The sequence below is a fragment of the Pseudophryne corroboree genome, chromosome 1, assembly GCF_028390025.1.
Source record: "Pseudophryne corroboree isolate aPseCor3 chromosome 1, aPseCor3.hap2, whole genome shotgun sequence".
In the NCBI taxonomy this organism is placed as follows: Eukaryota; Metazoa; Chordata; class Amphibia; order Anura; family Myobatrachidae; genus Pseudophryne; species Pseudophryne corroboree.
The window spans coordinates 946,960,518-946,986,513 of NC_086444.1; the positions used below are offsets into that span (position 1 = coordinate 946,960,518).

Sequence of the window (25,996 nt, forward strand, 5' to 3'; positions counted from 1 at the left end):
GGGCGCAGGGGGGGCGCCCTGGGCAGCAATAAAAACCTCTAAATCTGGCATTGATAAGTTTATGGGCTGCGGAGGCAGTAATTATATAAATCCCCCGCCAGTTTTTATACTTTGAGCGGGACCGAAGCCCGCCGCTGGAGGGGGCGGTGCTTGGTCCCTCAGCACTAACCAGCGCCATTTTCTCCACAGAGATCTGCAGAGAAGCTGGCTTCCCGGTCTCTCCCCTGCTGAACACGGTGACACAGGGCTGAAAAGAGGGGGGAGCACTTGTAAGGCGCAGTGAGTGTTTTACACAGTAAGTTATAAAAGCGCTATATTATATGGGAAATTGTTTCCAGTGTCAGTTGGCGCTGGGTGTGTGCTGGCATACTCTCTCTGTCTCTCCAAAGGGCCTTATTGGGGAACTGTCTCCTTATAACTATATCCCTGTGTGTGTGGGTGTCGGTACGAGTGTGTCGACATGTCTGATGCGGAAGGCTCAGCTAAGGAGGAGGTGGAGCAGATGATTGTGGTGTCTCCATCAGCAACGCCGACTCATGATTGGATGGACATGTGGAATGTTTTAAATGCAAATGTGACCTTATTACATAAGAGATTGGACAAAGCAGAGTCCAGGGAAAAAGCAGGAAGTCAATCCACGGCTTCGACTGGGTCACAGGGCCTTTCTGGGTCTCAAAAACGTCCCCTATCCCAAATAGCAGACACTGATACCAACACGGATTCTGATTCCAGTGTCGACTACGATGATGCAAGGTTACATCCAAGAGTGGCCAAAAGTATTCATTATATGATTAGTGCAATAAAAGATGTTTTGCATATCACAGATGACCCCTCGGTCCCTGACACGAGGGTGCGCATGTATAAGGAAAAGAAACCTGAGGTAACCTTTCCCCCATCTCATGAGCTGAACGAGTTATTTGAAAAAGCTTGGGAAACTCCAGACAAAAAACTGCAGGTTCCCAAGAGGATTCTTATGGCGTATCCTTTCCCTGAACAGGACAGGGTACGTTGGGAATCCTCACCCAGGGTGGACAAGGCTTTAACGCGCCTGTCCAAGAAGGTGACGCTACCGTCTCCGGACACGGCAGCCCTCAAGGATCCTGCTGATCGCAGACAGGAAACTACTTTAAAGTCTATTTATGCGCATACGGGTGCTTTACTCAGACCGGCAATAGCATCGGCATGTGTATGTAGTGCAGTTGCAGCTTGGATGGAGGTTTTGCCATACAAAGGTGAAGTTTTATTTGGGGAAGGTCTCGCGGACCTGGTGGCCACAGCTACCGCGGGTAAATCTACCTTTTTGCCTTTTGTTCCCCCACAGCAAAAGAAAACTCCACAATATCAGATGCAGTCTTTTCGGTCGCATAAGTCCAGAAGAGGTCGGGGCTCATCTTTCCTCGCCAGAGGTAAGGGTAGAGGGAAGAGAGCACCTGCTCCGGCTAGTTCCCAGGAGCAGAAGTCCTCCCCGGCTTCTACTAAATCCACCGCATGACGCTGGTGCTCCACTGAGGGAGTCCGCGCCGGTGGGGGCACGTCTTCGACTCTTCAGCCAGGTCTGGGTTCTGTCAGACGTGGATCCTTGGGCGATGGATATTGTATCCCAGGGTTACAAACTGGAATTCGAAGAGGTGCCCCCTCGCCGATTTTTCAAGTCGGCCTTGCCAGCTTCTCTCCCAGAGAGGGAAGTAGTGTTAGCTGCAATTCAAAAGCTGTGTCAACAGCAAGTGGTTGTCAGGGTTCCCCTAGTCCAACAGGGAAAAGGGTACTATTCAACCCTGTTAGTGGTCCCGAAGCCGGATGGTTCGGTCAGACCCATTTTAAATCTAAAATCCCTAAACCTGTACTTGAAAAAGTTCAAATTCAAGATGGAATCGCTCCGGGCTGTGATCTCCAGTCTGGAAGGGGGGGATTTTATGGTGTCACTCGACATAAAGGATGCATACCTACATGTCCCCATATATCCTCCTCATCAGGCGTACCTGAGATTCGCTGTACAGGACTGTCATTACCAGTTTCAGACGTTGCCGTTTGGGCTTTCCACGGCCCGAGGATTTTCACTAAGGTGCTGGCGGAGATGATGGTGCTCCTACGCAGGCAGGGAGTCACAATTATCCCGTACTTGGACGATCTCCTGATAAAAGCGAGATCGAGAGATCAATTACAGAGGAGCATGTCGCTCTCCCTGAGAGTGCTACAACAACACGGTTGGATTCTCAATTTGCCAAAGTCGCAATTGATTCCAACGACTCGACTATCATTCCTAGGCATGATTCTAGACACGGATCAGAAGAGGGTTTTTCTCCCGATAGAAAAAGCCTGGGACCTCCAGAACATGGTCAGAGACCTGCTAAAACCAAAAAGAGTGTCTGTTCATCAATGCACTCGTGTTCAGGGGAAAATGGTGGCAGCCTACGAGGCCATCCCCTTCGGCAGGTTTCATGCAAGGACTTTTCAGTGGGACCTCCTGAACAAGTGGTCCGGGTCCTATCTACAAATACATCAGAAGATAAGCCTGTCCCTCAGGGCCAGGATGTCTCTCCTGTGGTGGCTGCAAAGTGCTCACCTTCTAGAGGGTCGCAGGTTCGGCATTCAAGACTGGGTTCTGGTGACCACGGACGTGAGCCTCCGAGGATGGGGAGCAGTCACACAAGGAAGAAATTTTCAGGGGCTCTGGTCAAGCCAGGAGGCTTGTCTACACATCAATGTACTGGAGTTGAGGGCCATATACAACGGCCTAAGACAAGCGGAGAATCTTCTTCGCGACCTACCGGTTCTGATTCAATCAGACAACGTCACAGCCGCGGCTCATGTAAACCGCCAAGGCGGGACAAGAAGCAGAGCAGCAATGGCGGAAGCCACCAGGATTCTTCGCTGGGCGGAAAATCACGTAAGCGCTCGGTCAGCGGTCTTCATTCCGGGTGTGGATAACTGGGAAGCAGACTTCCTCAGCAGACACGATCTCCATCCAGGAGAGTGGGGACTTCATCAAGAAGTTTTTACAGAAATAACAAGTCTTTGGGGAATTCCTCACATAGACATGATGGCGTCCCGCCTCAACAATAAGCTTCAGAGGTATTGTGCCAGGTCAAGGGACCCTCAGGCAGTAGTGGTGGACGCCCTGGTGACACCATGGGTGTTTCAGTCAGTCTATGTATTCCCCCCTCTTCCTCTCATCTCAAAAATATTGAGAATCATAAGACGACAAAGAGTGAAAACCATACTTATTGTTCCAGATTGGCCTCGAAGGGCCTGGTATTCAGATCTTCAGGAGATGCTCACAGAGGATCCGTGGCCTCTTCCTCTCAGGGAGGACCTGTTGCAACAGGGGCCCTGCGTGTTCCAAGACTTACCGCGGTTACGTTTGACGGCATGGCGGTTGAACGCCGAATTCTAGTTTGGAAAGGTATTCCGGAGGAAGTCATCCCTACTCTGATAAAGGCTAGGAAGGAGGTGACGGCGAAACATTATAACCGTATCTGGAGGAAGTATGTATCTTGGTGTGAAGCCATGAAGGCTCCTACGGAAGATTTCCATCTGGGCCATTTTCTCCACTTTCTACAGACAGGAGTGGATATGGGCCTAAAATTAGGCTCCATTAAGGTACAGATTTCGGCCCTGTCTATTTTCTTTCAGAAGGAATTGGCTTCTCTCCCAGAAGTCCAGACTTTTGTAAAGGGAGTGCTGCACATCCAGCCTCCTTTTGTGCCCCCAGTGGCACCATGGGATCTTAACGTGGTGTTACGGTTCCTGAAGTCTCACTGGTTTGAACCTCTTCAAACTGTTGAATCAAAATTTCTCTCTTGGAAGGTGGTCATGTTGTTGGCCATGGCATCTGCAAGGCGGGTGTCTGAATTGGCGGCCATGTCTCACAAGCGCCCCTATTTGATTTTCCATGTGGATAGGGCAGAGTTGAGGACTCGTCCTCAATTTTTGCCTAAGGTGGTTTCTTCATTTCATATGAACCAACCTATTGTGGTGCCTGTGGCTACGGATGACTTGGAGGATTCCATGTCACTGGATGTAGTCAGGGCCTTAAAAATCTATGTAGCCAGGACGGCTCGGGTTAGGAAAACAGAAGCACTGTTTGTCCTGTATGCAGCCAACAAAGTTTGCGCTCCTGCTTCGAAGCAGACTATTGCTCGCTGGATCTGTAACACGATTCAGCAGGCTCATTGTACGGCAGGATTGCCGTTACCAAATTCGGTAAAGGCCCATTCCACTAGGAAGGTGGGCTCTTCTTGGGCGGCTGCCCGAGGCGTCTCGGCTTTACAGCTTTGCCGAGCAGCTACCTGGTCGGGTTCAAACACTTTTGCAAAGTTCTATAAGTTTGATACCTTGGCTGATGAGGACCTTGCGTTTGCTCAGTCGGTGCTGCAGACTCGTCTGCACTCTCCCGCCCAGTCTGGAGCTTTGGTATAAACCCCATGGTCCTTACGGAGTCCCCAGCATCCTCTGGGACATAAGAGAAAATTAAGATTTTAAACCTACCGGTAAATCTTTTTCTCCTAGTCCGTAGAGGATGCTGGGCGCCCGTCCCAGTGCGGACAAAATATGCAAGGCTTGTATATAGTTGTTGCTTACATAAGGGTTATGTTACAGTTGAGATCAGTCTTTAGCTAATATTGTTTTGTTCATACTGTTTACTGGTTGCGTATATTCCAGGTTATACGGTGTGGATGGTGTGGGCTGGTATGAATCTTGCCCTTAGATTAACAAAATCCTTTCCTCGTATTGTCCATCTCCTCTGGGCACAGTTTCTCTAACTGAGGTCTGGAGGAGGGGCATAGAGGGAGGAGCCAGTGCACACCCATTCTAAAATTCTTTATAGTGCCCATGTCTCCTGCGGAGCCCGTCTATACCCCATGGTCCTTACGGAGTCCCCAGCATCCTCTACGGACTAGGAGAAAAAGATTTACCGGTAGGTTTAAAATCTTATTTTTGCCCCACTGTGTATAGAAGTGTCCCACATTACAATAGACATGTATAGTAATGACCCATAATAATAGAAAAATATAGTACTGTCCCACATTACAATAGACATATTAATGCCCCCATAATAATAGAAATATATACTACTGCCCACATTATATAAAAAAAATTAATTACCCCACACAGTGAAGCCAGAGACATGCCCAGCCTATGGAGAACTAAAGCCGCTCAGTGCCAATGCGTCACTCGAGCCGAGTGAAGGAAAACAGCTGGATACTGCGGGAAAAGGCACCCAGCCCGGTCCACAGACTCCTCTCTTCATGCCAGCCTTTCCGCCAGGAAAGGAAGCGTGATGTGATCTCATGACATCACCAACTGCTAAATATTTGAAACCTATTTAGATAATGTGGTTTATTGAAGAGTGCTGGTTTTCTCAAGATATATTTATCTTAGGTTCAAGCCTCTACATGCATTCATGAGCCAGAAAATTAATAAAGACACCAAAATTCTGTTTTAAATAATTCAGTGTCATCTTATCATTCTTAACAAACATTTTATTGTAAACAAAAAAGCACTGCAAACGTTTTAGGCAGGTGTGAAAAAAATGCTGCAAAGTAAGAATGCATTCAAAAATTGAATCGTTAATAGTTTATCTTTCTCCGTGAACAAAATGCAAAGTAAATGAACAGAAGAGAAATCTAAATCAAATAAATATTTGGTGTGACCACCCTTTGCCTTCAAAGCAGCATAATAGTTGCTAGTTAATTTTGAACACTTCTATTTTTGAAAGCATTCTTGCTTTGCAGGATTTTTTCCACACCTGCCTAAAACTTTTGCACATTACTAAAATATACATACATACATACATACATACATACATACATACATACATACATACATACATACATACATACATAATCCCCGTAAGGTATAGAGAGAAGGTGGCAATCGCTAGACTTCATGTGCAAAATGTGACCCATAAAAAAGCAATCAATGTATCTCTTACGGCCTAGAGGATGCTGGGGTCCACATTAGTACCATGGGGTATAGACTGGTCCCTTGGGAGCCATGGGCACTTTAAAAGTTTAACCGTGTGGGCTGGCTCCTCCCTCTATGCCCCTCCTACCAGACTCAGTTTAGAAAATGTGCCCAGTGGAGCAGGTCATAGCTAGGGGAGCTCCTAGGAGTTCTTTTTAGTTTTATTGTTTTTTTTAAAGAGTTAGTCACAGGGAGGGTGCTGGCAACAGCCTCCCTGCTTCGTGGGACTTAGGGGAGGTGTAGTGTCCAACCCTCTGAGGTTAATGGCCACTATCTCTGCTGACTGGACACTGAGCTCCTGTGGGTGATGATCGCAAGCCCCTGAGGCGACCGCTCACTCCCGCAGCATGCCGCCACCACCTAACAGAGCCAGAAGACGTCGGTGGTGAGTAGGTTGCCGGCGACCCGACAAGCGGGGACCCGGTGAGAATGGCAGCATCAGGGTAACTGCGCTCCGGAGGGCTCAGAGGCACTGCTATGCGGGGTGCCCTGGGACAGTGCGATACCCTTAGAACTGGATATCTGGGCTACCAGGGAAGGTATTCTACTGCTAGCAATGTGTTTTACCTCAGGCCAGTATAATGTTAAAGTGTGGGAAGACACGCCATGACAGGGGGTGGAGCTTCTCCTCAGAGCGGATCCAGCAGCTCAGCAGCACCATGTTCTCCCTGCAGATCACACACAGAGACGCTGACAGGGAGCGCTGACCCTCCACATAACTCCAGCTATCCTGTGCGGTACCAGGGGTTATAGAAGGGGTGTCTAAGGGGTTACTGAACGGCACATTCGTTTTGCAGGACGGAGAGGAGAGAATGGGAGGCGGGGTGCCATGCATCTTCAGAAGGCGCAGGTTGGAGGTCGCGCCACCGGCAACCCGCTAGGTCCTAGTTGCCAAGGGCTGTCTATTGCTCTAACAGGCTGAACTACAGACCACTTTGGTCATCCAATCAGCAACATGTGAAAGAGAACTGGGGCACCTCCTAGCTGGATGGCCCAGCAAGTACTGTCCCGTGTTCCCGATGGCCCAATCCGCCCCTGGCTTTCCATATTGTAGCTATTTTCAGTATGAATACATATGTACACTTTTTTTTTTATGCAGTGAAATATTTTAATTACACACAGTCTGATATAAAAACATTTCATGCTGATGTGTAGAATAGAACAGCCTATTATAAGTAAAGCCTGTATGGCTATTTCAGCTGGATATTTTTTTTTCTTTGTTTTACTGTTAACTTAAAATTGGTCTGAGCTGGCTTTTACAATATATTTTTGTCTGCACAACAGTGTGTAATAAATATATATATTCATATTCAAAGCTCCAGCTTTGCAGTCATGGCAGTCGTAAATCAGAGGATTCATTAAGATTTAATTCTTGCACCTTGGCAAAACCAGACTATGTCATGTGGCAGAGGGCAACAGAGTTAGTGTTTGGAGACTGGGTGTCCTAGCTTAAATTATGATTTATAATGAAGCTGCTCAGTATGTGCTGTATGTAGTATGTTTCCTGCAGGCCAAAACAAACTCCTTGCAAAATAATTTGTCCTGGTGCACATTAGCTGGATTTGCTCCAATGTGTAAATGAGGCCCCTTGTCTGTGGGTGTCCACAATGGAAATGAGACCTTGGCCGTGGCTGCTAATGAACCAAGATTTTTTTATGTTGGAATTTGATTCAAAGTTGTTGTTTTTTTCATCCTCTATAGGAGATCGAATTAAGGGCAGTTTCAAGATTTGTGTGACGTAATTGGTAAATGTAAAGGTATAAATTTAGTAAGTGTTTTTGTTTAAAAACTGTTGTGGTTTTTTTTTGTGTAGGACCTGCCCAAACCCCCTGAAGAGAAAGTTAAACTCGTGTTAAACCAAAGTGCCTGGACATCTCAATCCAGTGCTTTGGCATCATGTTTGCCCAGGTTGTCGGGAAAATCAGAAACTGGAAAAACTGGGCTAATTAACCTAGGAAATACATGCTACATGAATAGTGTCTTGCAAGCTCTTTTTATGGCTACAGAGTAAGTTCAGGATCTGATCTAATATGTAGTAATTCTAATGTGTTCTGATGCACTGGGGAGGATTCCATTCCGTGTCATTTAAACACCAGCAACAGCACCGAATCTCGCACCCTTCGCCCCACCCGGCCGAATACCTAATTCGCATAAAAGTGCTCGCTACCCCGTGTGGGGATGCAAGATGGGCTGCCGTAAAGTGCAGCTGTTGCCGCACTGATTCAGCCTTGCAGAGGTATTTGTCCGTAATTGAATTCCCCCATAGAGCATTTTATTTATTGTGATATCACACAATTTTCTCATCTCTTTCGTTGTTTATCTTATTGCGTTTTCTAGCAGATGTACTAAAATGTCTTTAGCATTTACGTTACCGAGCATTTTGCAGAATGGGTTTGATTAGCAAATTTCATCCATCTTAGAATAAATCTCTTTATGCTTTAGGGATTAGACAATATAACTCTGTAACCCTTGACTAAAATAAATTTTAGGGGCCATTTCAGCATCCATGCCATTGCAACTGGCTCTTGTTGTAAAGAGTTTAAGGTGGGAATTCAGTTTTGGGCGAATTGCTATTGCTGCTGTGTTTAAACGCTGGCAATCGCAGCCCGACTTGCCCCCCACATTATGTGGTAGCAAACACTTTTGAGTGAGATACAACTGCCAGAAAGCGCAGCGGATGTCATGCAAATTTGTCCGGCCAAATCCGTTCACCCGCAGTTGAATTTTCCCCCTAAGGGTGGATCCTGATGTACTAAATACAAAACTGAAAGAACTAACTTTGGGCAACTAATTGGTTGCCCAAAATCCTGATTTTTCTTGTATATTTTTATTAAATGGTATACCTAAGTACATGCCATTGTAGTAGTTGTCTGTAGAAAGTGCGGCTTACTTCCTGCTAGATCTATTCAAGTAAAATAAAGAAAACAATGTTACCTATACTCTTTAACTTGCATTATTCTTAATGTTTTTATAGTCAAATTTATATTTCTTAGCTCTTAGAAACCAAGTACTGTGTCATCAGCTGCAATGAAGTTGTTGTCCATTGTACACGTTCATAAACAAGCACATGACACACTGATCTATTTTCAGTTTTAGGAGACAAGTACTGTCACTGACTTTAAATGGCTGCCACTCATTGATGAAGACACTTCAACACCTTTTTGCTTTCTTGGCTCACACCCAGGTACACTTCTCATTTAAATACAGCTTTAGCATATACAGTTTTGTGGAATTTGAAACAGAGGATGTTAATGCTTTATCTGAATATTTTTTTATTTATTTTTTACACAGCGGGAAGCATATGCACCTCAGAATTTCTTTGAGGCTTCTAGGCCACCTTGGTTTACACCACGATCTCAGCAAGACTGCTCCGAGTACCTTCGATTTCTTTTAGACCGGTATGGTGGAACTGAATCACTTTATTTTTTTGTTTGTTTTTTTAATACAATATTTACTTGTTTGTGAGTAGTGTAAGCCTAAAAAAGTGATTTGATCTCAATATTTGTCAGTGGGAATATTAACATTACACATACAAACACCTCAATGGATTTGGTGCTACTGCTCGTTATCCTACAAATATAGTAGCATACTAGATTGTTTATATTGTGTGGCGGTTGGTATACAAAGTTAAATATAAATGTTCTTGTTGAGTAAAGTAAGTTAAGTATTAGAATTTCCCTAGCATCCATTTCTTAAACTGGGTGTGCTGGCTCCTCCCCTCTATGCTCCCTCCGACAGGCAGTTTAGAAAAAAGTGCCCTCGGGAGAGGATGCGCACACTGCATCTCCATAGAGTTTTCTTAATTTTCTTTTAAACTTTTATTATTTTTGGTATGCTGTCTGGGCAACAGCATTCCTGCACCGTGGGAGTTAGAGGGGGGTGATTACTAAGTGCAGAGACGCTTCACCGCTACAGGACCACCGTCCTGAGGGTTGTTGTACAGCGGGGCACTGCGCCTTGGTTGTCGCAGCACGCCGCACACCCCTAACGCTGCCTGAAGGTGACATTGGTGGTGAGTACAAACTGGGGGCTCCGCTAGGGGGGGTCCCCCGGTTCAAAGTGCGGCGTACGGGACCCTCCCAGGGGGGGTCCCGCTAAGATTCCCCATGTGGAACTGGCACAAAAGGCTTGACTAGCACTTCTGTGATGTTTTAAGCAAACTAGGAGACTTTGCTAGTATAATATATATTTGTAACTGCAGCACCATTGGAGGGGGCGGAGCTACCCCAGAACAGGACCTGAGGCGTTTTGGCGCCTTGCTTTGCTTACTGCAGCCATATACAGCAGACATAGCACTTCCTGACTCCTCACCCACGCTGGATATCTGGTACAGGGTGTAGCAAAGGGGGAGAGCCGCTTGTGTACACTATCTGGATCCTATTTAGGACAAAAATTGTTAGTGTTTACTGTATTATAGGGAGCTGACAGCCTCACTGGGGCAGTGCAGCTCAGGGTGTGCTGGTGTCCTCCCTCTCTCTGTGTCTCCTCTCACATACAGTAGGGCAGGCTTGCAATATAACTGTGTGTGTGTGGTGTGCTTACTGTGAAACATGGGTAAACACAAGCTGTGCAGTGTATGTACCAGATTCTCTCCATTATCATCTGATTCTGATTCATGTGAACAATGCAGTCAATATTCACAAATCCGTGAAGGGACTAGGGGAGAGGGTCCAGAGCCCCACTGTTTAGGGTCTCTTAACTATGATGTCAGACATGTCATCCTAACTCACTGCTAATATGCAAAATACTCAGCTACTACAACAATCTGTTGCAGATTTAGCTGCTAGGGCAGATGCACAGCCCCCCCCCCCCCCCCCCCCCCCCCCTCTCATGCAGGTCCCCAGAAGCGTGGATTTACCTGCTCTACTCTCTGATACAGATGATGATATACAGGAGGATGGGGATGACCTGGATGATCCCATTAGTGGGGATACCGATTCTGCTCAGGGTATTGAAGCCCTAATTCTGGCTATAAGGAACGTGTTTAAGCTCCCTCTAGAGGACACTGCGTCACAGCAGTCGTTTTTCTTTGTGCAAAACAAAACTAATGTCACTTTCCCTGACTCTGCAGAGTTAGATGACCTATTCAAACAGGCATGGAAAAATCCAGAGAAAAAATTCCAAGTGTCCAAAAAGTTTTTGCGCACTTCCCATTTTCTCCTGAAGGTTGAAAATTTTGTGAGGAATTCCCTGGGGTAGATGTATCAGTCTCTTGCCTATCTAAAAAGGGGGTGCTGCCTGACCCGAGCTCCTTTACCATGAAGAATCCTGGGGATAGGAAGATAGAGACTACACTAAAGTCTATATACACGGAAGCTGGTATATCTCAAAGGCCGGTCATTGTGGGTTGCTCGTGACCCATGCCATTCATTCCTGGGCCGCTCAAATTCAGGGGGGCCTCTCGGGGGATATGCCCTTAGTTACTATGGTAACCCTTCTAAAACACATTCAGGGCACTACACGTGTCCTCTGTGATTCACTATAGGAGATGGGGTACATTAATGCTTGGACTTCTGCCATGGCAGTGTCGGCGTGCAGGGCCTTGTGGTTGCGTCAATGGATAGCGGTCGCAGAATCCAAGCATAGTGTGGAGTCCCTCCCCTTTTCATGGGAATGGCTCTTTGGGGTTGAATTGGATACCTGGATTTCCAAAGTTACAGCTGGGAAATCCACGTTTCTCCGCTCTGGGGCCCCACCAGCGAGACGCTCCTAGCTGTGACTGTCTGTCCAGTCCTTTCGATCTAAGGCCAGAGGTGCCTCCAATGTGAATAGAGGCACCAGAGGTAAGTCCAGAAAACCTGTCGGCACCAGCTCTCAGGAACAGTCCACCGGTTCTGCATCCACTAAGGCCTCAGCATGACGGCGCCCACCCTCCCCAAGGGGATCTCAAGGTGGGAGCTCGACTGCGTCTCTTCCGTCTGGGAGACTCCTGCCAGGATACCTGGGCCAGGGATCTCGTTTCTCAGGGCTACAAGCTGGAGTTCGACAATACTCCTCCCCAACAATTTTTCAGACCAACTTACTAGCTATGGAGGATATGCAGGTTACGTTGCAACAAGCCATCCTAAAGTTGGTCCAGTCCCACGTCATTGTTCCAGTACCGCAACGCGGCATGGGGTTTTACTCAAACCTGTTTGTGGTGCTGAAACCGGACGGTTCGGTCAGACCTATTTTAAATCTAAATTCTTTGAATCCTTATTTCTAGGTGTTCAAGATGGAATCCCTGCAAGCAGTGATTGCAAGCCTGGAAGAACAGGAACTTATGGTCTCCTTGGACATCAAAGACGCCTACCTCCATATTCCGATTTGGCCGCCTCATCAGGCGTACCTGCGGTTTGCCCTTCTGGACAATCACTTCCAATTCCAGGCACTGCCCTTCAGCCTGTTCACAGCACCGAGGGTATTCACGAAGGTGATGGCGGAGATGATGTTCCAACTCCGGGACCAGGGGGTCAATGTTGTCCCTTATCTGGACGATCTTCTGATAAAAGCACGATCCAAGGAGCTTTTGTTGCTCCATATCGACAGCACTATCCATCTTCTGTTGAACCATGGGTGGATCCTCATCTTACAGAAGTCCCACCTGGAGCCAACTCAGCGGCTCCTGTTCCTGGGGATGTTGCTGGATACTGTGGCCCAGAAGGTGTTTCTACCAGTGGACAAGGCGAATACACTTCAGGAGATGGTCTGTATGGTGCTCGGACCTACTCGAGTGTCAGTTCATCTTTGCATATGATGGTTGCCTCATACGAGGTGATCCAATATGGGAGGTTCCATGCCAGAACATTTCAGTTGGGTCTCCTGAGCAAGTGGTCTGGTTCACATCTACAGATGCACCGGATGATTCGGCTATCACCTCAGGCCAGGATTTCCCTCCTGTGGTGGCTACAGTCCTCCAATCTCCTGGAAGGCCAGAGTTTCGGGATTCAGGATTGTACCCTCCTCACGACGGATGCAAGTTTCCAGGGATGGGGAGCAGGGGCGCAGTTCCAGGGCAGGTGTTGTCGGCCCGTGAGGCCCTCCTGCCGATCAACATTCTGGAACTTCGGGCGATCTACAATGCTCTGCTTCAGGCCTCTCCTCTGCTCAAGAATCATATGGTCCAGGTACAGTCAAACAACGCCACGGCAGTGGCGTGTATCAATCATCAAGGAGGGACAAAAAGCAGAGCCTGCATGCGAGAGGTGTCAACAATACTCCACTGGGTGTAAAGAAATGCAAGAGCAATGTCAGCAATCTTCATTCTGGTGTGGACAACTGGGAGGCGGACTTCCTGAGTCATCACGATATCCACCCGGGGGGAGTGTGGGGGCTCCACCATCTGGTGTTCCAGCAGATCATCGACCGGTGGGGTAGCCCACAAGTAGACATGATATATTCTCGGCTCAACAAGGAAATTCCTTGGTATTGCTCACGGACCAGGGACCCTCAGGCAATGGCAGTGGATGCACTGGTGTTGCCTTGGCCTACCTGTTTCCTTTTGATTTCCATTGATCCCAAGGGTGCTAAAGCGAATTAGTATTCAAGGTGCTCAGGCAATTCTGATTGCCCCAGATTGGCCCCGGAGGGCGTGGTACGCGGATCTTCTGGACATGTCTGTCGAAGACCCTTGGCCTCTACCACTAAGAAGAGATCTTCTTCAACAAGGACCGTTCCTCTACCCGGACTTACGGCGACTTCGTTTGACGGCATGGAGGTTGAGCGGAACATCCTAGCTCACAAAGGCCTTTTCAAGAAGGTTATTACTACCATGGTTCAGGCCAGGAAACCTGTGACGTCAAAACACTATCATCATATCTGGAGAAGATATGTCTCTTGGTGCGAGGAATGCACGTATCCGCCTGCAGAGTTTCGCTTGGGACGTTTCTTACGTTTCCTGCAGGCTGGTGTAAATAAGGGCTTACGTCTGGGTTCCATTAAGGTCCAGATTTCAGCCCTCTCCATTTTCTTTCAGAAGAAATTGGCAGTGTTGCCAGAAGTTCAGACTTTCTTGCAAGGGGTTCTCCACATGCAACCACCTTTTGTGCCGCCTACGGCACCCTGGGATTTGGCTGTAGTGTTGGCATTTCTACAGTCCTCCTGGTTTGAACCTCTGACGACGGTAGAAGACAAGTACCTCATGTGTAAGACGGTGATGTTACTGGCCCTGGCTTCTGCTCAACGTGTCTCAGAATTGGGAGCCTTATCGTGTAAAAGTCCGTACTTGGTCTTTTACGAGGACAGAGCGGAGCTCCGGACTAGACAGCAGTTCCTGCCGAAGGTTATCTCCGCATTTCACCTGAATCAACCTATTGTGATTCCGTCAAGTAATGACACTTCTGCTCCTCTGGAGGCATTGGATGCTGTGCGTGCCTTGAAAATCTATGTCGAGTGCACAGCTCGGGTTTGAAAAATGGATTCCTTGTTCGTGCTCTATGATGCGCAGAAGAAGGGTTGCCCTGCTTCAAAGCAGTCCATTGTTTGTTGGATTAGGCTTACTATCCAACAGGCCTATGTGTCGGCAGCCTTACCTGTTCCTGAGTCTCTGAAGGCCCACTCTACAAGATCAGTGGGCTCTTCCTGGGCGGCTGCCTGTGGAGAGTCTCTGCTTTGCAACTATGCCGAGCTGCTTCCTGGTCGGGGAAGAACACCTTTGTGAAGTTCTACAAGTTTGATACCCTGGCCAAAGAGGATACCCAGTTTGGTCAGGCGGTGCTGCAGCAGTTCCCGCACGTTCTGGAAGCTTTGGGACGTCCCCATCATATTAGATTCCCCAATATCCCTTATGGATGCTAGAGAAAATAGGATTTTAATACCTACCAGTAAATCCTTTTCTCGTAGTCCATAAGGGATATTGGGCGCCCGCCTCAGTGCGTTGACGTTTCTGCAGGTCTTGTTATGTGGTTACCTGTTCAGCTGTTGTTACCAGCCGTTGCTGGTTGTTATATGTTAGTGGTGTGCTAGTGTGTAAATCTCACCACCCTTTGCTACCTTGTTCCTTCTCTCATATATGTCCTTTCTCCTTCAGGCACGTTTTTACCTATAACTGCCTGTGGGAGGGGGCATAGAGGGGAGGAGCCAGCACACCCAGTTGGAGAAATTTAAAGTGCACAGGCTCCTTTAGACCCCGTCTATACCCCATCATACTAGATTCCCCAATATCCCTTATGGACTAGGAGAAAAGGATTTACCGGTAGGTATTAAAATACTATTATTGGTAACATGGTGAATACACTTAATGAGGAGAGTGCATATTCTATAAATTTGGAGGAAGCAGAAAGTGGCGGTAAGTTAGCGTAACAGAATAAAGTGCTGCTATGGTCCTCTTCATAACTAAAAAGTGATGAAAAACTGCTCGTAGAAGTCAATTTTTTAACATGGATTTAATTTAGCTCCATTTTGTTATGTCAGATTGTCTTGAACCCTTCCTTTGTGCTACTGTTATATACATTGTTGGTAACCAACTGCATTTCCCTTTGTTAGATTGCATGAAGAAGAGAAGACATTCAAAGCTCTTTCGCCAAAAAGTACTGATGCTATGATCACTGATGGCACTGTGCAGCCTTCCTTATCTTCAGATGCAGACGTCCTTTCCCATGAACAGAATATGGGATGGGGTCATGAAGAAAAAACCTTAATAGAAAATATGTTTGGAGGAAAGCTTCAGACTAGCATTTGTTGTCTGAACTGCAGAAGCACCTCACAGAAGATGGAAGCCTTCACGGACCTTTCACTAGCTTTCTGTCCATCAGCCGATAAACCTGTGCAGAACATGATCTGTTCCTCCAAGGATAAAGATGCTGATTGTATTGAGATTGATATAGCACCTTCTAATGATGGTGTCAGTGTAATTATTCCTTTATTACCTGAGAATGATACCGCTGTCCATGATATTCAGTCCAGCAGTAACTGTTCTTTGGACAAACCTGCGTGTGAAAGTACAGCAGAGTCTGGTAAAGATTCCTGCAGAAATGGTGGGCGTGAAAGACCTCTGTCTGTCACAGATTTATTGAGTTACTTCTTAGCACCAGAGATCCTTGATGGTGATAATCGGTATCATTGTGAAAAGTGTGCTTCCCTCCAAAATGCTGAAAAAACTATGCAAATAATGGAAGAGCCAGAATACCTCATTTTAACTCTCTTAAGGTTTTCATATGATCCAATATGTCATGTGAGGCGTAAAATTCTTGATAATGTGTCTATCCCACTGGTCTTGGAACTACCAGTAGAAAGAACTACCTCTGTGGCTTCTCCAAGAGATTGGACTCCAGATACCGATGTACCTGATGTCAGTGAAAACTTGGCTAAAAAACTGAAACCATCTAGTATTGAAGATCTTGGCTGCACACAACTTGTACCTTATGTTTTAAGCTCCATTGTGGTACATTCCGGTACCTCTTCAGAAAGTGGCCATTATTATTCATATGCCAGAAATGTCACCAGCACATCACGATGTGCCCACCCTGAGAAACCCTCTTTGGTTGACAAGGAAACCACCAACTCTGTTGTCGGAAATGATGCCCCATGCAATGACATGTCAAAAGAATGGTTTCTGTTTAATGACAGTAGAGTTACTTTTACATCATTTCAATCTGTTTTAAATATTACCAGTCGGTTTCCAAAGGACACTGCTTATGTGCTGATATATAAGAAGCACAGCTGTGGTGATCTGGATAATGTGCAATATAACTCAACAAATGGGCTGTGGGTGAATGGAGAACCGCCACTTCAAAAGGAGCTCATGGACGCTATTACGAAAGATAATAAGCTCTACTTACAGGTAAGACTGATAATTACTTACTGACAGCTCGTATTATCTTCACTATAGAAAGCGATGTCTGCTACCCATGAACTATAGCTTTTATAGCTTTTAATACTGCAAAATAAACAATTGATCTGTCCAGTGTGACTTTTTTTTTTTAGGTTGGTATAGTGATTAGTATCATTTGTCTATCAGCAATGAGGTCTTGGGTTCAGTTCCCACCAGGCCCTATCTGCTTGGAGTTATTTTACTCTCCCCGTGTTTGCATGGGTTTCCTCCGGGTACTGCAGTGGCTCCTCCCACACTAATAAAACATACTGTTGGCTGATTAAACTTGGACATTAAATGAACCCTAGTGTACATGTGGTAGTGAATATAAACCCTAGTGTACGTGTGGTAGGGAATATAGAGTGAAGGCTTCAGAGGCAGGGACTAATGTGAATGATCAAATATACTCTATGAAGTGCTGCATGATATTTGTGTGCTATATAAATAACTGGTAAAAAATGTAATGGTGCAAACTATGGAGGTGTGATCCTGCACAGGGGTTTACAGGTATGATCTCTAGTATATAGATGTATATGTTACAGACCAACAATAAGGAAAATATAGGGCAAATAATCCCTAGCAGGGTGCTAATTACTTTGTGATGATGGTGGTGCTCCCCAGAGTCAGAAGTTAGTATATTTTGTTAGTATATATTTAGTGTGAGTATATTTTGCTTCTATTGTCGCAAAGCGCAAAAGGAGTAAGACTCTTTGGGGGCACACTTTGTATTGATTATATATTTTAAATTGTTATTTTTCATCAATAATATAAGTAAAATATCATTAAACAAATCTATGTAAAATAAGGACTTGTAATTTTTTTTAAAACGTTCGGTTTCTAAGCGAGACACATGCGATCAGTCTTCTAGCACCACCATGCAGTGTCCTGTCTGATTTTGACACAAAGGTACCACTTCTCTATTCCGAGTGGGACGCAGGAGTGTTCTGGGTGCATTCTGTCCCTGCAATGGTATATAGCATCAGGGGCAACCTTACTCACAGTAACCTTACTCCTCCAGTAACCACTATTATTTTACTTGCAAGGGAAGACGACAGCAGAAGTGGGTGAGACACTATAGTGTCCTTCTGCATCTTTTATAATCACTAGAACTGGGTTTGGTATGTTAGATAGACAATTAGGTCGACAGTGTCTAATTCGACCACTATTGGTCGACATGGAAATAGGTCGACATGATTTTATTTTTATTTTTTTGGGCGTCGTTTTCTTCGTAGAGTGACCGGGAACCCCAATTAGTGCACTGTGTCCCCATGCATGGCTCGCTTTGCTCGCCATGCTTCGGGCAAGGTGCCTCACTCCGCTACTGCTGCGCTCGGCACAGGTTACCGTTCCCAATTGTAGTCCACGTGGATTGTAAAGTATGAAAAAGTTCGAAGAATGAACAAAAATGTGAAACTCAGGTCGACCTTTTGTCACGTCGACCTAGAGACCCTGTCGACCTAGAAACCATGTCAACCCACTTACTGTCGACCTAGACATTTTCGACCGAAGTCTTGTCGACCTAGAGACCGGATCCCACTAGAACTATCTCATATAATCACCTACTACCAAGGACATCAAATTGATGTAATCTTGTGCTTCCTACTCTGGCTGACTGCCATGAAAACTTGCCTCCACTACTTACTACTATAGACTTTCATGCATGGTAATCGGATGTTTGTTCATGAAAAAAAGCTTCTCTCTACTAACATGACTTCTGCTTTTCCCCAGGAACAAGAACTCAATGCACGTGCACGCGCTCTACAAGCTGCTTCCACTTCCTGCTCTTTCCGGCCTAACGGTTTTGATGACAACGACCCTCCGGGAAGCTGTGGTCCCAGTGGGGGTGGTGGAGATGGAGGTTTCAGCACCATTGGCAGACTTGTCTTTTGAATAAGGGAAAAATACTACATAGCTTCTGTCTTATTTAATACATTTTCCAATATGCACTGACGACTAAAAACCACACTGGCCGATTTGACTGAGTAGCTCAGTCTCTGACTGTGATACATCACATTTTGCTGATAATATCCATGCAACAAATGGGCAGCTTCTAATACATATTTACAAGTACATTTAAATGAATATGCATTATTGTGTTTTTCGCTGCTTAGTATTGACTAAGAAAAGAAAGGCTGTTGTTTTATTTTTTTTCCTACACGCAGCTACAGATTTGGTCAGAGATGAATATAGTATTACTTGGAACACATTTTTGTTTTGTGTTAAGTTTTACTGAAATATTGAAGCTTTATGGTGCACCCTATGCCGAAAGCAATAATTATCTGCGTTTTGTTCCAGTTCAGGGTATTTTTCTTCACTAAAAATATCATATAACAGAGATCGTGTGTATATATAAATCTATGAAATCATTTTTAAGAAAATTGCATGATCTTCAGTTTTTTTTTAATCCAGAAAAATGCTAACTTTATAGTATTTCTAAATTTTATTCTGAATTTTTTTAAATTCTACTTCAGGGAGTATATCTGCTGTGTAAATGAGGGAAGGTTATGTATGTGCCTTGCTGTACTGTAAATCAAAATGAGATCCCTTTTGGATTGTTGAGTGTGATATGTATTCTACATTGTTAATATTAAGAATTGCAGCTTAAAGTAAATTTATTGCTGGAGTAAAGCAGTGGTTCCATAAGTGGTGCTAGTGGTCTATTATGATTATTTTATGTATAATTGTTTTTGTTTTTTTAAGCAAGGTCTGCCTTGCATTTTACTGGTTACAGGAAAATATATCCTAGGTTTCATTTTATATAAAGCTGCAGGGATATTTTTTTTTTTTTTTGTCCAAACATATGTTGAATTTTTTTTCAATGTTTGCTTTTGTAAGCTGCTTTTACACTGGCTCCAGTGCCAAGGTTTAAATGGAACCATGCAGCATCTTCTCGTCACCCTTGATAAAGCTAATTATTTATCTTATAACATTCACTATATATTGGTAAGAGACTCAGTACGCAATGGGCGTACGGGGTACCGTAAGGGTACGCACTTAGCGTAGCAGACGCTAGGCCGTGGTCGAGACGCACGAGCGGCACGTTCGCTCACGGCTTACGCTGGGTATCGAGCACGCTATAGGCGGTCCGAGTACCGTAATGCTACGCTACTAGCGTAGCGGACGCTGTGCCCACAAGAGGAACACGAGCGGCGCAGACGCTAACAGGATGACACACCGTAAACCTTGTATGCAACACAATGAAGGGATATACTTATACTGTAATGATATAACGCTTCTTAACCTTGTTAATATAAAAGCTGCTTGAGCGATTGAGACGCTCCGAATACCCATAGCAATGTAATGATACACACAATACCTTGTAAGGTTCCAAAACCTTTATCTAGATGATTTTAGTATGTAAAAGGGGAAAACAGTTACAGCTTATACACTACAGCACTAACATAAACACCTAAACAGAATAACTGAAATTATACAATATACAACAGTTTCTTAATCCTAAACAATAACACAGAGAGAGAGAGAGAGAGCGAGTGTGGCAAATACAAACAGAGAATAAGTTGGTTACAGAGAAACTTACACACGTGGGAATGACTTCGCCGTCGCAACCTGGACCAGGGCTCTAGCCTTCAGTGTGAAAACCTTGCAGAGTCTTGTGTCACCAAGCCTCTTGCAAGCTATATTTATTTACTAACTCAAGACATACTACAATAGATACTGTGTGCTCTATTTCCATTGGTTAGGGGGTGGGACATGTACTGCACCTGGGATCATTGGTTAGTTCAAGAAGTGGGCGATGGCTAGGACTTGTTAGTATTCTAAATTCCTCTTTGTCTGATTATATTGAGGAAAGCTATTGTTTTGGATCTTCCAAACAAACTCTGTCTCTGGGCTTTGTTTACCCCACCTTCAGTTGAGACAATTGACTACTCAGCACTCATTATTCTGGAGAGAAACCTGGTTCTATTCATAAACAAAGGTGTAAGCCCTCTTCATAGAATCTCAAAGCTTAGTGTAAATAAGGCTATTGTATTCAGTCTGTGGGAAAGAAATGACTGAATTCCATTCACCTACCCTGCACTTATGTGTAATTTATTCGGAATGCAATTAATCTTATTTTCTACTTCTGTTCATAACCATGAGCAGGAACTATGCGAATCCCTCCCAACTATCATAGGCACAACACCCTTTCAATACCCCACAGCTGGACACCATACACTACCCTCCAACCTTTGTCTGAGCCCTCCCAGCATGCAAAGAGGAATCTCTCTGCCCCTGAACCAGTTACACTAATCATACTTACAGATATTATTAAAGGGAATATTACCTATAAAATACATTTTCTCTTTCATCCATCTGGGGGACGCTGCGCCATTACTTGTGGGTTAGAGGTGTGTGGTTGTGGAGTTTGGCACAGAACTATTAAAACCTGACTCCTCCCCCCTCTAACCCCTCCCATCTCCTTCCTGCTCGCCTAGCCAGTACCTCAGTTTTAGTTTTGTGCCTGTGGAGTACAGACACAGATTTTTTTCACTGAAGATTTTAGTTAGGTATTTTGTTATTTTATTGTTATTTGATTGCTTTTAGTGCCTAGTCCCTGTATACAGGTGACAGGTACTGCTAGAGTGGGGTTAGCTAGGATTTTCCCACTCTATTCTGCCGCTGGAGGCCACCACACTTCGGTCACTGGGGCTTGATTCCTGTTCCTGAGAAGTCGGCAGTGAGGAGGTACAGGATAGACACAATCTGTCTCTGACAGTATTGGTCTATCCTTCCTATATATCTATACATATATATATATATTTCTGTATTTTTTATTGCAAACTCTCCTCCTCTACCCCCCCCCCCGTTTATTCCTCCCCCCACTCCTCTCTCCCGGACCTCCGGCGGTGAGCAGTGGCGCACAGTGGCGAGGGCTTTACTTAACCCTGCTACTGTTTTGCTGATCAGTACGGGAAGTGGTGAGTCACTCCCCGGGGGGGGGGCGCTAGACGCTACCCGATCAGAGCCGCTGTGTGTAGCGGCGCGCGGGAGCCGCATTCCGACTGCACTACTGAACTAACAGGACGAATTCCCGCCCTGCACTGCCGCGCGCGCACTCCCTCCCAGCGTCTTCAAGGGCTCCGGCCGCCATCTTCTCCAGAGGCAGTACGGGGGACGCTGTGCAGCACATGCACACTTGTTCCTAACAGCAAGTATATTTTGAGCATAGTGTCATTCTATACTTTTGAGGGAGTTTGCAGATGTAAATTTTGAACTGGCAGAGTGTAATTCACAGTATATTTACAATATACATTGCACAAGTGTAATTCACAGTATATTTCCAAGATACATTGCACAGTGTAATTACACTATACATTGCACAGTATAATTCACAGTATATTTACAATATACATTGCACAGTATAATTACCATATACATTGCACAGTATAATTCGCAGTACTGTTCACTACTCTACTGAGTTTATTGTTCGTTTGTAGTACATCAGATCTACAAAAGGGAAAGACCACCTCGGTGGTTTATTTTTCCTGCTCACAATGTGGGTCGAAGCTAGCTAAGGGTAGCGCGGACGCAGGTGCCCTCTGTGCTTCCTGCTCGGGTGCATCTGTGGCGGACCAACAGGGAGGTTCCGCAGATCAGTCTATTCCTCCATACGGTGAAACCTCTGTGGACTCAAAATATGGGCAGGTGTCTTGCTGATTTAACTCGGTCTCTAGACAAATTTGTGAACTCTGCCAGCAGTTCTTCTGCTACAAAACGGCCACAGCCGTTGCCGCTATAACTTTTCCGGGGGAGGAGTTGGAGACATCCCCATTGGAGAAGGGGGAAGTAGACCCAGAGTGGGGCGAGTTTCCGGCCTGGGAATATGAGGAGTTTTCTACTAGCTCAGGTGTTAGATTGCTGATATAAGCCATTCATCAGACTCTTAATATTTAGGATACGGAGGTAGCGGAGTCTTCCTCTGCCTTTTTCAAAAGACAAAAAAAAAAAAGACAGGTTACTGTCTTTCCTTCTCATTCACACTTTGCGGATATTTTAAAAGATCCTTGGCTTAAGCCGGATTCTCGTTTTCAAGCCCTAAGAAATTGAAATTTCTATATTCTTTTACAGAGGAGGATACAAGATTTTGGAAAACATCCCAAAAGGTAGACGCTCCTATTTCACATTTAGCAAACACTATGGTTATTCCTTCTGTACAGTCTGTGACGTTGAAAGATCCTACAGATAGGAGAATTGAAGCAATACTTATATCTATGTTTTCTTTATCAGTTGTTTCTCTACGCCCAATTCTATCTGGCGCTTGGGTCCTCAAGGCCGCGGATGACTGGCTAGCACATGTCGTATCTGGAATGCAGTTGGACGATCCATCGGAAACGATTCAATTAGCAGAACAGATTTCGGAGGCTCTTACTTATGTGGGTGAGACCTTGTTGGATTCTGCTGCGCTACAATCCCGTATTTCTGCCTTGACCTTGACAGCAAGACGGTCTTTTTGGCTTCGGGTTTGGAATGCCGATTCTGTCTCAATGCAGACCCTGACGGCGGTACCCTTTGAAGGTGAGTTTCTCTTTGGGTCAAAATTAACGAAGATTATTCGGATACTACAGGGGACAGGAGCCCTATTCTTCCAGTTGCGCCTCAGAAACCAAAGACCACGAGGTTTCGGTCCTTTCGTAAACAGGGCAGCAGTGGTTTCCATTCCTTTCGTGCTTTCTCCAGTTACCCACGAAGTGGGGCATTCAGAGGTAGAGGAACACAGGTGACTCGTAGACCAGCCAGTAAACCTGCCGACAAACCTACGGCATGATGGTTCACGATCTCCGGAAGGATATATGTTAGATCTCGAGGAACCAGTCACCATACCGGGTGTTCGTCATTCCTCTTCCAAACGATCCCTCTGGACGTCGAGCTTTTTTTCATGCAACAGCCACTCTTTTACAAAAGTTCAAAATGGAATCCATCCACTTGATTATCGCCGCCATGGAACCAAGGAAATATTGGGCTTCGTTAGACATAAGACGCCTATCTGCTTGTTCCTATTTGGACGGGTCATCAATCTCTTCTGAGATTAGCAGTCGGCCTGGACATTTTCAGTTTCCGGCTCTTCCCTTTGGTCTATCCACGGCTCCTCGGGTATTCACAAAGATCATGGGCCATGTGGTGGCAGTTTTGCAGTGTCAGGGAGTCAACATTACTCTGTATTTGGATGATCTGTTGATCAAGGCCCCGTCAGAGTTTATTCTTCACCAGAACTTGCGTCTCACAATAGAGACTCTACAGTCATTCGAATGAATAATACATTGTCCAAAGTCGTCTTTGCTTCCTTCCCAGAAAAGGATGTTTCTGGGACTCTTATTCGACACCAACAACCAGAAAGTATTTCTTCCTCAGGACAAGATTCAGGACATACAGTCTAGAATTCGAATACTGCCGCATTTACCGGTGGTTTCGGTTCTCCGATGAATGCAGGTGTTAGGCAAGATGGTGGCAACCTTCGCTGCAGTTCCATATGCCAAGTTTCCTGCTCGGCCCCTTCAGGCTCAAATTTTCAACTGTTGGACTCGGACAGGGCCTCATCTCAAATTACAGCTGGTCCGATTGTCTGTACAGACTCGTTAGTCGCGTCGCTGGTGGCTTTACAGCTCCAATTTGACCAAAGTAGTTCCGTTCACAATTTGGTCTTGGGTGATGGTCGCCACAGACGTCAGCCTCAGGGGTTGGGGGGTCGTGTTTCAGTCTCATCACTTTCAGGGACTCTGGACCAGTCAAGAGTCAAAGTTGCAGATCAACATCTTGGAGTTGAGGACAATCCGGTATGCACTACTTCGGATTCAAACCAGGGCACAGAATCATCCAGTGCGGATTCAGTCCGACACCGCCACGGCGGTTGCTTACATTAACAAGCAGAGAGGCACTCGGAGCTGACCTGCCATGACAGAAGTCACTCAGATTCTCACATGGGCGGAACATTGGTTTCCGGCCAGATCCACGATTCACATTCCAGGAATCGAGAACTGGGAAGCGGATTTCTTAAACCGTCACACGGTGCATCCGGGAGAGTGGGAGCTTCACCAGGAGGTGTTTCTGATTCTAGTAGCTGGTGGGGGATGCCCGATGTAGATCGGATGGCGTCTCGTCTCAACAATAAACTTCCTCTCTACGGGTCGCGTACTCAGGACCCTCAAGCAATTCTAATCGATGCTCTGACGGCGCCGTGGCACTTTCAACTGGGATATGTGTTTCCACCATTTCCACTTATTCCACGGTCGCTTCAACGCGTTCAGAGAGAAGGTCTGCCAATCATTCTGATGGCCCCAGATTGGCCACGTTGACAGTGGTATACTCTTCTGCGCAATAAGGTCGTCAAGGAACCATTTCGACTCCCTCTGCGTCCAGATCTTATGATTCAAGGACCATGTCACCACACAAGTTGGGTCGGCTGGCTTTGACGGCTTAGTTCTTGAATCCAACATTTTAAGGGGAAAAAGGTTTTTCTCGTCCTAGTGTGTAAACGATGATTCAGGGTAGAAAGCCGGTGGCTTCTGGATTTTACCACAGAGTGTGGCGTATTTACATTGCTTGGTGTGAAAAGCGTGGTTTAACACCGGATTTGTTTAGAGTTCCTCGTCTGTTATTCTTCCTTCAGGAGGGTCTCAATAAGGGTCTGAAACTTTCTTCACTAAAGGGGTCAAGTTTCTGCCTTGTCGGTTCTTTTTCAAAGGAGACTGGCTATCATTCCAGAAGTTCAGACGTTCCTTCAGGGAGTTCTTCGGATTCAGCCACCTTTTGTTCCTCCGGTTCATCCCTGGGACTTTCACTTAGTCCTTACGGCTCTTCAAAAATCTCCATTTGAACCTTTGGAATCTGTAGAATTGCGGTATCTACCGTTCAAAAGTTGTCTTTCTATTGACAATTGCCTCCGCAAGACGAGTATCTAAATTGGCAGCTCTTTCTTGCAGACCACCCTTGTTGGTGTTTCAGGATGATCGGGTGGTTCGGCAACCAAGCCCTTCTTTCCTTCCGAAGGTTGTGTCAGCGTTTCATCTAAATCAGGACATTCTAAAAAAGGGGAGGTAGAGGACTGCTGCGCCTCAGAGAGCTGCAGTAGGGATACCAACAGATGATCACTCAATCACCCTGGAACACAATGCACAAGAAAATAAGGGATCCCTTCTGCGCTCATCCAACAACAATAAACAGTAATGCAATAAATGATAGGTTCCCAATGGATAAGTCTATGACTAAATTATAGTCTCTTTTAGTTCTTATACAAAGCGGAAG

At 45.6% G+C, this 25,996-nt stretch overlaps 1 protein-coding gene across 3 annotated transcripts in view; it reads left to right on the plus strand.

Annotated features, from left to right (window-relative positions):
- USP38 (ubiquitin specific peptidase 38) overlaps positions 1-19,399 on the plus strand; it is a 115,088-nt gene extending 95,689 nt beyond the window's left edge. For all 3 annotated transcript variants that reach the window (XM_063920406.1, XM_063920407.1, XM_063920408.1), the window contains exons 7-11: positions 7,781-7,974; positions 9,058-9,151; positions 9,259-9,365; positions 15,430-16,726; positions 18,485-19,399. In XM_063920406.1, the coding sequence (XP_063776476.1) occupies positions 7,781-7,974; positions 9,058-9,151; positions 9,259-9,365; positions 15,430-16,726; positions 18,485-18,646 (1,854 nt within the window). In that variant the 3' untranslated portion in view covers positions 18,647-19,399. The remainder of the gene's footprint in view (positions 1-7,780; positions 7,975-9,057; positions 9,152-9,258; positions 9,366-15,429; positions 16,727-18,484) is intronic.
- The last annotated feature ends 6,597 nt before the right edge of the window (positions 19,400-25,996 follow it).